Source organism: Zeugodacus cucurbitae, chromosome Y (genome assembly GCF_028554725.1).
Source record: "Zeugodacus cucurbitae isolate PBARC_wt_2022May chromosome Y, idZeuCucr1.2, whole genome shotgun sequence".
Taxonomy (NCBI): domain Eukaryota; kingdom Metazoa; phylum Arthropoda; class Insecta; order Diptera; family Tephritidae; genus Zeugodacus; species Zeugodacus cucurbitae.
In genome coordinates, this window is record NC_071673.1 from 5,700,334 (window position 1) to 5,712,602 (window position 12,269).

At 35.3% G+C, this 12,269-nt stretch overlaps 3 protein-coding genes across 11 annotated transcripts in view; 2 read left to right on the forward strand and 1 right to left on the reverse strand.

Annotated features, from left to right (window-relative positions):
- LOC128923552 (protein rtoA-like) overlaps window positions 1–12,269 on the forward strand; it is a 2,411,103-nt gene that overhangs the window by 1,916,916 nt on the left and 481,918 nt on the right. The window lies entirely within an intron of this gene.
- LOC128923551 (putative nuclease HARBI1) lies at window positions 5,415–6,972 on the forward strand. Of its 2 annotated transcripts, XM_054235818.1 has the most exons (3): window positions 5,415–5,658; window positions 5,728–6,101; window positions 6,167–6,972. In XM_054235818.1, exons 1-3 carry the CDS (start codon window positions 5,484–5,486, stop codon window positions 6,923–6,925), a joined length of 1,308 nt encoding a protein of 435 aa, XP_054091793.1. In that variant the 5' UTR covers window positions 5,415–5,483; the 3' UTR covers window positions 6,926–6,972. The 2 variants fall into 2 exon arrangements, with proteins under 2 accessions (XP_054091793.1, XP_054091794.1); XM_054235819.1 differs by having other exon boundaries at window positions 5,415–6,101.
- LOC128923557 (uncharacterized) lies at window positions 6,954–8,341 on the reverse strand. Its single transcript, XM_054235833.1, has 3 exons — window positions 8,125–8,341; window positions 7,942–8,064; window positions 6,954–7,867 (listed from the first exon to the last, which is right to left on the reverse strand). The coding sequence occupies exons 1-3, from the start codon at window positions 8,155–8,157 to the stop codon at window positions 7,115–7,117; spliced, it is 909 nt and encodes a 302-aa protein (XP_054091808.1). The 5' UTR covers window positions 8,158–8,341; the 3' UTR covers window positions 6,954–7,114.

A 12,269-nucleotide genomic window follows, 5' to 3' on the forward strand; every position in this document is an offset into this window, starting at 1 on the left:
GTGCAGAACTTTGCACAAATACTATGTTTATAGTGTGACAGCCCCATTCTAAAAATCGCCGAAATCGGACCATAGGTTTTTAAGGCCCATATATCGAACACGAGGACTTCGGTGCTTCTAACCTAATATTATGGTTTCCAACTTTCAATGGACTTTATACAATATATATGACGAATATGTGGGTCAAATTGTGTATTATATAATATAAATAAAGTTAAATGAATAAACTGCGAGAGTATAAAATGTTCGGTTACAGCCGAACTTAGCCCTTCCTTACTTGTTTAATTTAGGAATTCACGCACAAGTCCCTGCTCGGACGACATGAAAATTCTTAAGCGTCTTTGAAAAATGAAAAGTTACATTAAATTGGGATGCGCGAATAAAATTAAAAATCACCAAATTGCCTGTTTCGAAAAATTGTAAATTAAATAGCCGACAAATTAAAACACGTGCTTACCGTTCAATTCAAAGAGAGTTCTTTATTCCGTTTTATGGAATCGTTTAGCCTAAATATTAAAGTAACGGCTTAAACTAGTGGTAATTGTAAGTATATATTAAAAAAGGGGTAAGTATAATTATTTTTCGAACTTTCGTTAAACATTGTAATAGATTAATTTAAGGTAAGTATTAAGTTAAAGTAAGTATATTAGTGTTATAAATCCATTATTTAGGTAAGTATAAACTAAAGTTTTACAATTCAATATTTATAACTTCAATTTATAATTTTTAATTTATTCATTTTATTATTTTTATACTCTCGCAACAAATGTTGCAAAAGAGAGTATTATAGATTTGTTCACATAACGGTTGTTTGTAACACCCAAAACTAAACGAGTTAGATATAGGGTTATATATACCAAAGTGATCAGGGTGAAGAGTGGAGTTCAAATCCGAATGTCTGTCTGCCCGTCCGTCCGTCCGTCGGTCCGTCCGTCTGTGCAAGCTGTAACTTGAGTAAAAATAAAGATATCTTAATGAAACTTGGCAGACTTGGAAGACTATTTCTTGGCACCATAGGAAGGTTGCTTTCGAAAATGAACAAAGTCGAACCACTGCCACGCCCACAAAATGGCGAAAACCGAAAACACATAAAGTGCCATAACTAAGCCATAAATAAAGCTATGGAAATAAAATTTGGTATGAAGGATCGCACTAAGAAGGGGCATATTTGGATGTAATTTTTTTGGGAAAGTGGGCGTGGCTCCGCCCCCTACTAAGTTTTTTGTACATATCTCGCAAACCAATAGAGCTATATAAACTAATACAGTCCAAAAATTAAAGAAATCGGATCATAACCACACCCACCTCCCATACAAAGGTTAGGTTGAAAATTACTAAAAGTGGGTTAACTCACTAACGAAATCCATCAGAAACAATAAATTTCACATAAGAAATGGCAGATGAAAGCTGCACTCAGATTTTTTTTACAAAATGGAAAATGGGCGTGGCGTCTCCCACTTATGGGTCAAAAACCATATCTCAGGAACTACTCGACCGATTTCAATGAAACTTGGTTTGTAATAGTCTCCTTACATCCCAATGATATGTTGTGAAAATAGGCCAAATCTCTTCACAACCACGCCTACTTCCTATATACCTGAACTTTTAAGACAATCTGGATCGTTTACTTTACAATATATAAAGTAAGCACTAGTGAAGATATCGGTGCAGAACTTTGCACAAATACTATGTTTATAGTGTGGCAGCCCCATTCTGAAAATCGCCGAAATCGGACCATAGGTTTTTAAGGCCCCATATATCGAACACGAGGACTTCGGTGCTTCTAACCTAATATTAGGGTTTCCAACTTTCAATGGACTTTATACAATATATATGACGAATATGTGGGTCAAATTGTGTATTATATAATATAAATAAAGTTAAATAAATAAATTGCGAGAGTATAAAATGTTCGGTTACACCCGAAGTTAGCCCTTCCTTACTTGTTCGATTTAGGTTTTAAAAATATATATGTATATGTAACAATAGTAAAATAATGCCATGAATTATTATGAACTAGCCAGATTAGGAACAACCTTACATTTGGATCCGAGTAAGGATGATATATGCATACCGTTGGCCACTTGTAAGCACTTAATTGATAAGCAGGTCATAGATTGGGCTGAATCCAGGTGGATAGAATCTATGACTTGCTCAACTAGCAGGCAGACGTGGCCTAATTGGAATAAAGGCCGTACGAGTCGGCTACTGAAATTTAAAAGGAAGGACATAAAGACACTAGTGTGAGTGCTAACTGGTGATTGTCCTATTGGAAGACATGCTGACCTGCTGGGGTTACCAAACAATGACTATTGTAGAAGCTGCCAGGAAATAGAAGAAGAAGAGACTGATGTGCTAGGGATGGCAAAAATTTTTTTTAATCGATTAAATAATCAAAAATAATTGCAATTAATGTAAAAAAATCGATTAATCGATTAATTCCAATGTTTTCAAATAATACTCAATTGCATAAAGACCACCACCAAGTTTCAGCGCCGAATCTTGTATTATAATGCTCTATCACAGAGTCCCAGACATATCCTAAAAGAGAATATAGCCTATATTTGAAGTTAAGTAGCACAATGACATTAAATTTTTCAAAATATGTACAGCAATCTTAAAGTAAAACGAGAAAAAACGTTAACTTCGGCTGTACCGAAGCTAATATACCCTTCACAGGTGATTTCTTTTAGTAACTATGTGTTTAAGCAAATCTAAAGACGTAAGAAACAGTAAGTAAAAACAAAACAAAACAAGCTAATTATATTATTACCTTAAGCAGTAAGCCATGTCAAATTTCGTGAAGATACCACGTCAAATGCGAAAATTTTCCATACAAGCCATTGATTCCGATCGTTCGGTTTGTATGGCAGCTATATGCTATAGTGAACCGATCTGAACAAATTTTTTTCAGATTAAATTATTTCTATGAACAATAACTCACACCAAATTTCGTGAAGATATGTAGTAAAATGTGGAAGTTTTCCATACAAGCTCTTGATTCCGATCGTTCAGTTTGTATGGCAGCTATATTTTATATAGGTCCGATATCGGCAGTTCCGACAAATAAGCAGCTTCTTGAAGAGAAAATAACATCTGCAAAATTTCAAAACGATATCTTAAAAACTGAAGGACTAGTTCGTATATCTACAGACAGACATACAGACGGACATGGCTAAATCGATTCAGTTCAACATACTGATCATTTATATATATACTTAATAGGGCCTCCGACGCTTCCTTCTGGGTGTTACAAACTTCGTGACAAACTTAATATACCCTGTTCAGGGTATAAAAGGAATTGCCTCTTGCTTAAAAGACTATGTTTTGCAACTTTGCGTAAAAATTAAAGCAATAAAGTATAGGAGACTATATTCTTATATCAGACATTCAAATTATGTTGCTATATACACAAAAACAAAAACGGAAATAAAATTGAAATATCGTATTAAAAATTCATTTGTCTTAGCATAAATGAAAATATATTCATTGAAGTCAAGAAAATGTATTCTCTGTTCAACCAAGTTTGAAGAAAAAGCAAATTCTGTAAACGTTTTATTGTCAAACGATTGCGTTTTTCGGTCGCAGTTGCACCCGCTTTTGAGAAAAGCCGCTCAGATGGTACTGAGGTACCAAGTAGATGACAATACTTTTTTGAAAGTCCGTACAGTTTTGTTTAAACGGTTTTCATTTCTTCCCAAGCATCAATAGTCTTTCGACTTAGTTCTAGTACCTGACAATTCATATAAAAGCTCAATTGATCTTGTGGAGATGTAAAATCGTTGTCCTTCCTCCTTCTTTTGTGCACTAGGGTTTTGTTAGGAACCCAGAGGTCAAACTCATTCTCTACCGATACCACTGACACAAAACTCGCTGTCCGTTTCCATAGTATCATCTGCAACTGTTTTCAGTGCGTAAAAATTTTATAACTGGGAACAACGCTAATGGGTCTTTGAAATGAATTATTTTGACTCTAGGGTCGAGTAATGTTGATGCAGCTAGCAAAAATGAATGTTCTATGTAGCCAAATCTACGATCAAAGTGATTTAACACGACATCTTTTAGTTTTTCAGCGACTGGCTGTTTAGCTGTTTTTCTCACTATTTGTTCCCGACCACAGTGAACTAATGGAATCACTTGACTTAACGTTGCTCGTTGTTCACCACTTAGTTGTGCAGTCATTGCCTCTAATGGTCTCAATATACTGAGTATTTCCATGATATCATCTTTTTTCTTAGATGTTATCATTACCGGTGCATCAGAATAGTTGAGGAGTATTTGGTTAATATATGAACATAGTTTAATGAACCGTTCAAGCATGTAGTAGGTTGAATTCCAACGTGTTTTCACGGCCCAAATTGGCTTTAGCATTTTGCCTGCAGCTACTCCGGCAGCAGCTTGCATATTTCGAAGATCACTTTCAGCTGTAACACTTCTTTTTAGCCACTTAATTATTTCTTTGCATTTTACAACAACTGCATTTACTTCAGGATGTTCAGTGAGTTTTCACATACCAAATCGAGGGTGTGTGCAAAACAAGGAATATGGCGTTTTTTGCCAAATGAATCATGTACTGCTTTTACGATGTTAGCACCATTGTCGGTCACTACAGCCATTACTTGTTTTTCGTCAATAGAAAAGTCTTTCAAAGCAGCAATGAGAACTTTACACCATGAATGTTCACACCAAGCCTGCTATTAATTTCTACATTAGTCCAGATATCTGTCGTTAAACTCAAAAATGAAAAAGTTTTTAGCATCGCTACACATTTTTCTTTTTCTTCATCGTACATTTTTACAATGTGAGCCTTGATGGTATTTCTTGTTGGGACTTTGTAAAGATGAAAATGTTGCTTCATGAAACTTAAAAAGCCTTTACCTTTTAAAAAATAAATGAACAAAAAGCGTCATTAATTATCAATTTGTTTTGTAATGTATTTCAATATACATACCTTCAACAAAGTCAAAAGATGGATTATTCTTGATAACCATTTCCACTATTCCATGCTGTAGCTTTTGGTTCTTTGAGCCATGAAGCGAAAAGTTTTCTATAGCTCTCTCATGCTGCTTTCATTCGGTTTCTTGCTGCTGAAGCTTGGCACCTCACTCAAAGAGCTTTAATTAATTGGTTTGCTGCTGCAACTCGGCATTTTATTCATGGTGTCAGTGTCATCATCAGTTAGGGAAACATTGTCTTTACTCCTAGATTGCAGAGTCTAATTTGTACACTTATATTTAGAGGCCATCCATAAATTACGTCACACCTTGAAGGGGGGAGGGGAGTTTATCACTCAGAAGTGACATCACATTTCAAAATTTAGGGCAATATCGTTTCCCGCTCTGCTGCGCTCTTGTGTGCTAGACGACTGACTGCTCTGTACCACGCCGATCACTTACTGGTGTACTATTAAAACATTAAGGGTATTCGTTTAAACGTGTAATGTTACCCATCGCATAAATTTATGCAAATACGCAGTGTGTTACATGAACGCACTTCAAATTCTTTGTGTAAATGCCACTTATTTATGTATTAAACAGCTGTTTGGGTGTCAAAATATTAAAATGCCGAAAGTTAGCGAAAAAGCAAAATTTATTCAACTTTGCGAAAAATCACTAGTATTTGATTTGTTAATGTTGGAGCTGTTTGGAAAACATGACGGTAATTGTTTTGCGTCAATGCTACATTTTTTAAAGGCGCATATATACATAAATATATAAATGATTTCAGAAATCCAACGCAAAAAGGAAGATGAAATTATGGAAGACTTTAGCTTTGCATTGGCAGCTGCTGCATATTTTAGATATGGATCTACATTTGTTCATCATTCTGTCCCAAAATCACCCAACTTTTTAATAGATGTATTACCGCATTTGGATGAAAACAGGTTTCGAGAAATTGTGCGAGTCAGCAAAACCACATTTGATTTTATCATTGATCTGATAAAGGATGACGAAGTGTTCAATGGTCCACGTTCATGTAAACAGTTTCCTATCCAAATTCAATTGGCTGTAGTAATGTACCGACTGGGTTCATGTGGAGAAGGAGCAACAATTACTAAAATTGCTAGTTTGTTTGGTATTAGCGATGGTGGAGTAATACAGGTGAGCTATTTACATATGTATCGGTTAAAATTTGTGTTTCAGCTGTATTTTAAATTTCTCAATAGGTCATGACCAACAGGGTATTTGATGCAATTATTAAAAGGAAAACTCAGTTTCTGTTTTGGCCGGACCCTGTAGAGCGTAGAGCTTTAGTTGTTCAAACACTCAGTGAGCTACCACATTGTGTTGGCTACGTAGATGGAACGGAGATAAAATTGGCGGAAAAACCCACTGTAGATTGCGAAGCATATTTTTCTCGCAAGCATATATATTCACTTAAGGCTCAATGTGTGTGTGACCACAAACTAGTAATTCGTCATATGGTATTGGGGTATCCCGGTAGTGTTCACGACGCTAGGATATACAACAATTGCGAGCTATCCACAAACGCCACTGAAATGCTAACAGGATCAGAGTGGTTAGCTGCAGACAGTGCATATAAATTAACTTCGACCCTTATTACTCCTTTTAGAATAAACGCAACGGAAGGCACCTTGAATCAACGAATTCTGTTCAACAGAACGTTCAGCCAGTACCGAATAAGAATTGAGCATTGCTTTGGTTTATTGAAAGAACGTTTTAATAGCTTGAAAGAACTCAAAATTCAAATAAAGAGTGATAATTCGGTAAAGTTTGCATGCCGGTGGATATTAGTTTGTGCGATATTGCACAATATTATATTAAAAGAAAACGACGGTGGTTTTGATGTTGACGAAGAAAGCATTAGTGAAAACAGTGAAGTCGACGAGCCTGGGGATCAAAACTTACCAACAGTTGAAGGTGCATCTAAGCGCCTTTCATTGTTATCACTAATGGAAACTTAAAAATAAAGTATTGAAACTCATGTTTACATATCTTTAAAATCCATTAATATATGCTTTTATTTACAGAAAAATAAAAAGTGCTTCTGTGCCTATTAACATTTAGTTACATTCAAATATACATGTATTTTGCTATGAGATCTTTTAAATTTGCGAAAAAAGTACCATGTGAAATCTCTTAAAGTTTCACATTTATTTTGATTTTAACTTTAACTCTATTTCAAACATTTTAATGCGTTCTTCACTAGCAAGTTTCAGTTTTTCAATTTCCAGTTTGGTTTCTTTTTCTGATTCAGTTTCAATTCTTTTCATTTCTAATTGATTATTCAGTTCAATTCTTTTCAACTCGACCTCATTCTTTTCTTTTTCTTTTTCTAATTCTATTTTCTTAACTTCTAATTCCAACCTTTTCTCCTGAATAAAAATCAATTTATTGAACGGGGCTTCACTCTTTCTTTTTGGTTTTTTTGTTGAACTTCTAAAGTCCAACGAACTTTGTGGTGTAGAAGTTGCCGCGGCGGCGGCACTGCAATCGCTACTTATACTTATAGGTAATATTGGGTCAACTAAATCCTCACAATCGAGCGCACACAAGTCGTAGGAATCGATGGTATCGTTTAACGAACTATCAGCACAAGGGGAATCAGCCAGTACTTCAATGCTGTCAGTGCTTTCAAAAATTACTCCGGGATTTACATTTTTGCGTTGCCCGAAGATAACTTCCAGTAAGTCAAAGTTGGGACAAATTTTGTTGACATGCGCTGATACGCTTGACTCGTCACCATTAGCGAGTAGTCCAGACCCAGTTTTGTTTTTCCAGGCTGCCGCGGCAACGTACAACGCTTTGAGATACCTCATTTTGCTTTTCATAGCTACGCAAACGACAGATTGAAGTGCCGGTGTATTTTGCTGCAATTTTTCGTAAAACCTTTGGGAGGTCGGTTTCTGGAAGATATGCGTAAATTCGTGTTAAAACAAACATATGTACCTAAACATTTTCACTTTTCTAAAACCCTTACCTCAAAAGATTCTGGACTATCTTTAATTGCGTCGGATACTGCTTGCAACAGCTGCAGGGACTGCGACTCTGTCCAGCGATGGGACGGTTTCAGCCGTAGACGCTTTTGCTTTAACTTTTTATCCTGAAATATAAAACAATTGCAACAATTAAATAAAATTTATGTTCCGAGTTTCATTCTTACCTTTTCCATTTTAATTTTCACAATAATATTCATCAGCTGGTCGTTTGGTAGGGTTGCTTTTGCAATATCGTAAATTTACAAGTGTTCTTTACACACTGACATTGGTGCGTAATGTGTTTAAATGAATTTCCATATAAGTTGCTGCCAGATTTTTACGCATTCGTAAATATACACGGTTTAAGAGGTTTACGGGGCTTTTACACGTTTAAACGAATACCCTTATTATGCTTTTGGGTTACATCTTGATTCAATTAATCGAACTACTGACTTAGATCTAGAAAAACGAAACTTCGAAAGTGCGGGCAAGGTGTTGGCTGAGATTTGGAGCAAGTTAGTCATTGATAATTGTCCAGTCGTTGCTGAATATGTTGCACCAACTGTTATTGGACATATATATTGAACAGGCCTTGATTTTGAAAAATAATACAACTTGGTATGCTAAACATGTACGTGAGTCACAATATTTTTTACAAATAGTTAAATGTGAAACTATTGCATGTTGCGGTGTAAGACGTTCTAGTCTTTGGAAATTATTAAAAAAAGGATTTTTCCCACCACCTGTGTTAATTAAACAGACATCAGAAGGTTATGGAGTCACAGGGAGTGATGACAACGACGCTAAGTTTGCTCCATTATTATTACAGATATTATTAAATCTCCAAGCATCATCCCATCTAAACAAGTTCCATATGATAGTTATTGCCCTAGTGTCGAGTCATACTTATTTAAAAGATCGTGTAGCATATGTGGCCTATATTTTTCTTCATATAAAGCCAACAATCAACACAAACAATGACATAAAAAACAAGAGCTGTTACCTATCGCGAAAATTCGTCATCAAAGAATTGCGGCTAGACGTGCCCGAGAGATTCTGAAGATGCTTTATGGATGGAAGAAGAAGAAGTTGATGCGAAAGATGTTCCTGACATCCAAATTCAGAACGAAAATGAAGTGCCTGATTTACCAATAACATATGATATAAAGGAGTGGGTCAAAAGTCCATGGACACAAGATTATTAGGTTTTGTATTTTTAATTAGCATAATTAAGTATATATTATTTCTTGACTACTCATCCGTTGTCTCTGTACTTTGATATTTAACTAAATGTTGATTTTATTAAAGATTATACAATAAATATAAGAATCAATAGAATAACCTGTTTTTATACTCTCGCAACAAATGTTGCTAAAGAGAGTATTATGGTTTTGTTCACATAACGGTTGTTTGTAACACCCAAAACTAAACGAGTTAGATATAGGGTTATATATACCAAAGTGATCAGGGTGAAGAGTGGATTTCAAATCCGAATGTCTGTCTGTCCGTCCGTCCGTCCGTCCGTCCGTCTGTGCAAGCTGTAACTTGAGTAAAAATTAAGATATCTTGATGAAACTTGGCACACTTATTTCTTGGCACCATAGGAAGGTTGCTTTCGAAAATGAGCAAAATCGGACCACTGCCACGCCCACAAAATGGCGAAAACCGATAACACATAAAGTGCCATAACTAAGCCATAAATAAAGCTGTGGAAATAAAATTTGGTATGAAGGATCGCACTATGAAGGGGCATATTTGGATGTAATTTTTTTGGGGAAGTGGGCGTGGCCCCGCCCCCAAATCGGTTATCTGTACATATCTCGCAAACCAATAGAGCTATATAAACCAAACTTTCTGCAGTCGTTTTTTAGCCACTTCCTAACGCAGTCGAAAAATGAAAGAAATCGGATCATAACCACGCCCACCTCCCATACAAAAGTTAGGTTGAAAATTACTAAAAGTGGGTTAACTCATTAACGAAAAACGTCAGAAACACTAAATTTCACATAAGAAATGGCAGATTAAAGCTGCACTCAGATTTTTTTCAAAATGGAAAATGGGCGTGACGTTGCCCACTTATGGCTCAAAAACCATATCTCAGGAACTACTCAACCGATTTCAATGAAACTTGGTTTGTAATAGTTTCCTTACATCCCAATGATATGTTGTGAAAATAGGCCAAATCGCTTCACATCCACGCCTACTTCCTATATACCAGAACTTTGAAGATAATCTGAATCATTTACTTTACAATATATAAAGTAAGCACTAGTGAAGATATCGGTGCAGAACTTTGCACAAATACTATGTTTATAGTGTGGCAGCCCCATTCTAAAAATCGCCGAAATCGGACCATAGGTTTTTAAAGCCCCATATATCGAACACGAGGACCTCGGTGCTTATAACCTAATATTAGGGTTTTCAACTTTCAATGGACTTTATACAATATATATGACGAATATGTGGGTCAAATTGTGTATTATATAATATAAATAAAGTTAAATAAATAAATTGCGAGAGTATAAAATGTTCGGTTACACCCGAACTTAGCCCTTCCTTACTTGTTTTTTTTTATTTTATGGTAAATCCATAAAAGTGGAAAATGGGTGACGTCACGTAAATGAGGGGCCAGTTCAAAATGTGACAACTTGTGTAAAGGAGGGGGGAGGGGTTAAAAGTCCTTAAATTCGTATGACGTGCTCCTTATATATAATTAGAAGATATTTAAAATGTAATACCGATTGCTCTAAATTACCACCAATTTGTGTTTCGATGCAATTAAATCGTAAATTTAAGGAAAATAATCGATTAAATTAATCGAATGATTAATCGTTGTCATCCCTAGTTGACTCACTTTTAGTAATTTTCAACCTAACCTTTGTATGGGAGGTGGGCGTGGTTATTATCCGATTTCTTTTTGGACTGTATTAAGAAGTAGCTAAAATAAATGACTGCAAAAAGTTTGTTTATTATAGCTTTATTGGTTTGCGAGATATATACAAAAAACAATTTAGAAAGCGGAGTTGCGCCCACTTCCCCAAAAAAATTACACCCAGATTTGCACATCCCTAATGTGATCTTCTATACCAAATTTTACTTTTATAACTTTATTTATGGCTTAGTTATGACACTTTATAGGTTTTCGGTTTTCGCCATTTTGTGGGAGCCCAAATTTGCCCATCTTCGAAAGCAATCTCAATTTTTACTCAAGTTATCGCTTGCACGGACAGACGAACGGACAGACATCCGGATTTCAACTCCACTCGACATGCTGATCATTTATATATATATAACCCCGTATCTAACTCTTTTATTTCTGTGTGACACAAACAAACGTTATGTGACAAAACTATAATCCACCTCTGTGCAACATGTTGCAAGAGTATAAAAAGTATAGTTATTGACAATGAATTATGTTTAAGTCCAATGCAATTAAATTCCTTAATGGAACGATTAAATATACAAATTAATTACTGCATACCACGCCACAATACTAGTAATGAACAAATATAAAGGGTTTATTCGACATTAATAGAGATTTCAAGATATTTAAAACAGGAATATAGTTTAATTAGTTATTTTGAAGCCATTATTAGCGGCTCAACCAATATATAATGCAATACACTCAGTAACAAGTGAGAGACACATTAAAAACTGCGCAGGAAAAAATGTTACGAACATTTTATACTCTCGCAATTTATTTATTTAATTTTATTAATATTATATAATACACAATTTGACCCACATATTCGTCATATATATGGTATAAAGTCCATCGAAAGTTGGAACCCTAATATTAGGTTAGAAGCACCGCGGTCCTTAAATACGATATATAGGTGTCTTGAAAACCTTTGGTCCGATTTCGGCGAAGTTTATAAAGGGGCTGCCACACTTAAATGCAGTATTTATGCAAAGTTCTGTTCCCATATTTTCACTAATGCTTATTTTACATATTGTAAAGTAAGTAGGCGTGGTTGTGCACCGATTTGGCCTATTTTCACAACATATCATTGGCATGCAAGGAAGATATTACAAACCAAATTTCATTGATATTGGTCGAATAGTTTCGGAGATATGGTTTTTGACCCATAAGTGGGCGGAGCCACAACCACTTAAAATTTTATAAAAGAATTTGGTTTCTGGTGTTTTCCTTACTGAATTAAAGCATTTTCAGCAGTTTTCAACCTTTGGGGGTAGGCGTGGTTATAATCCGATTTCCTCCATTTTTTGACTGTATAAGGTAGTAGTACATAGCTCAAGTAGTTAACGAGATATGTACAAAAAACTTAGAAGAGAGCAAAAACACACTGCAGATGAAGGCCAATAATGA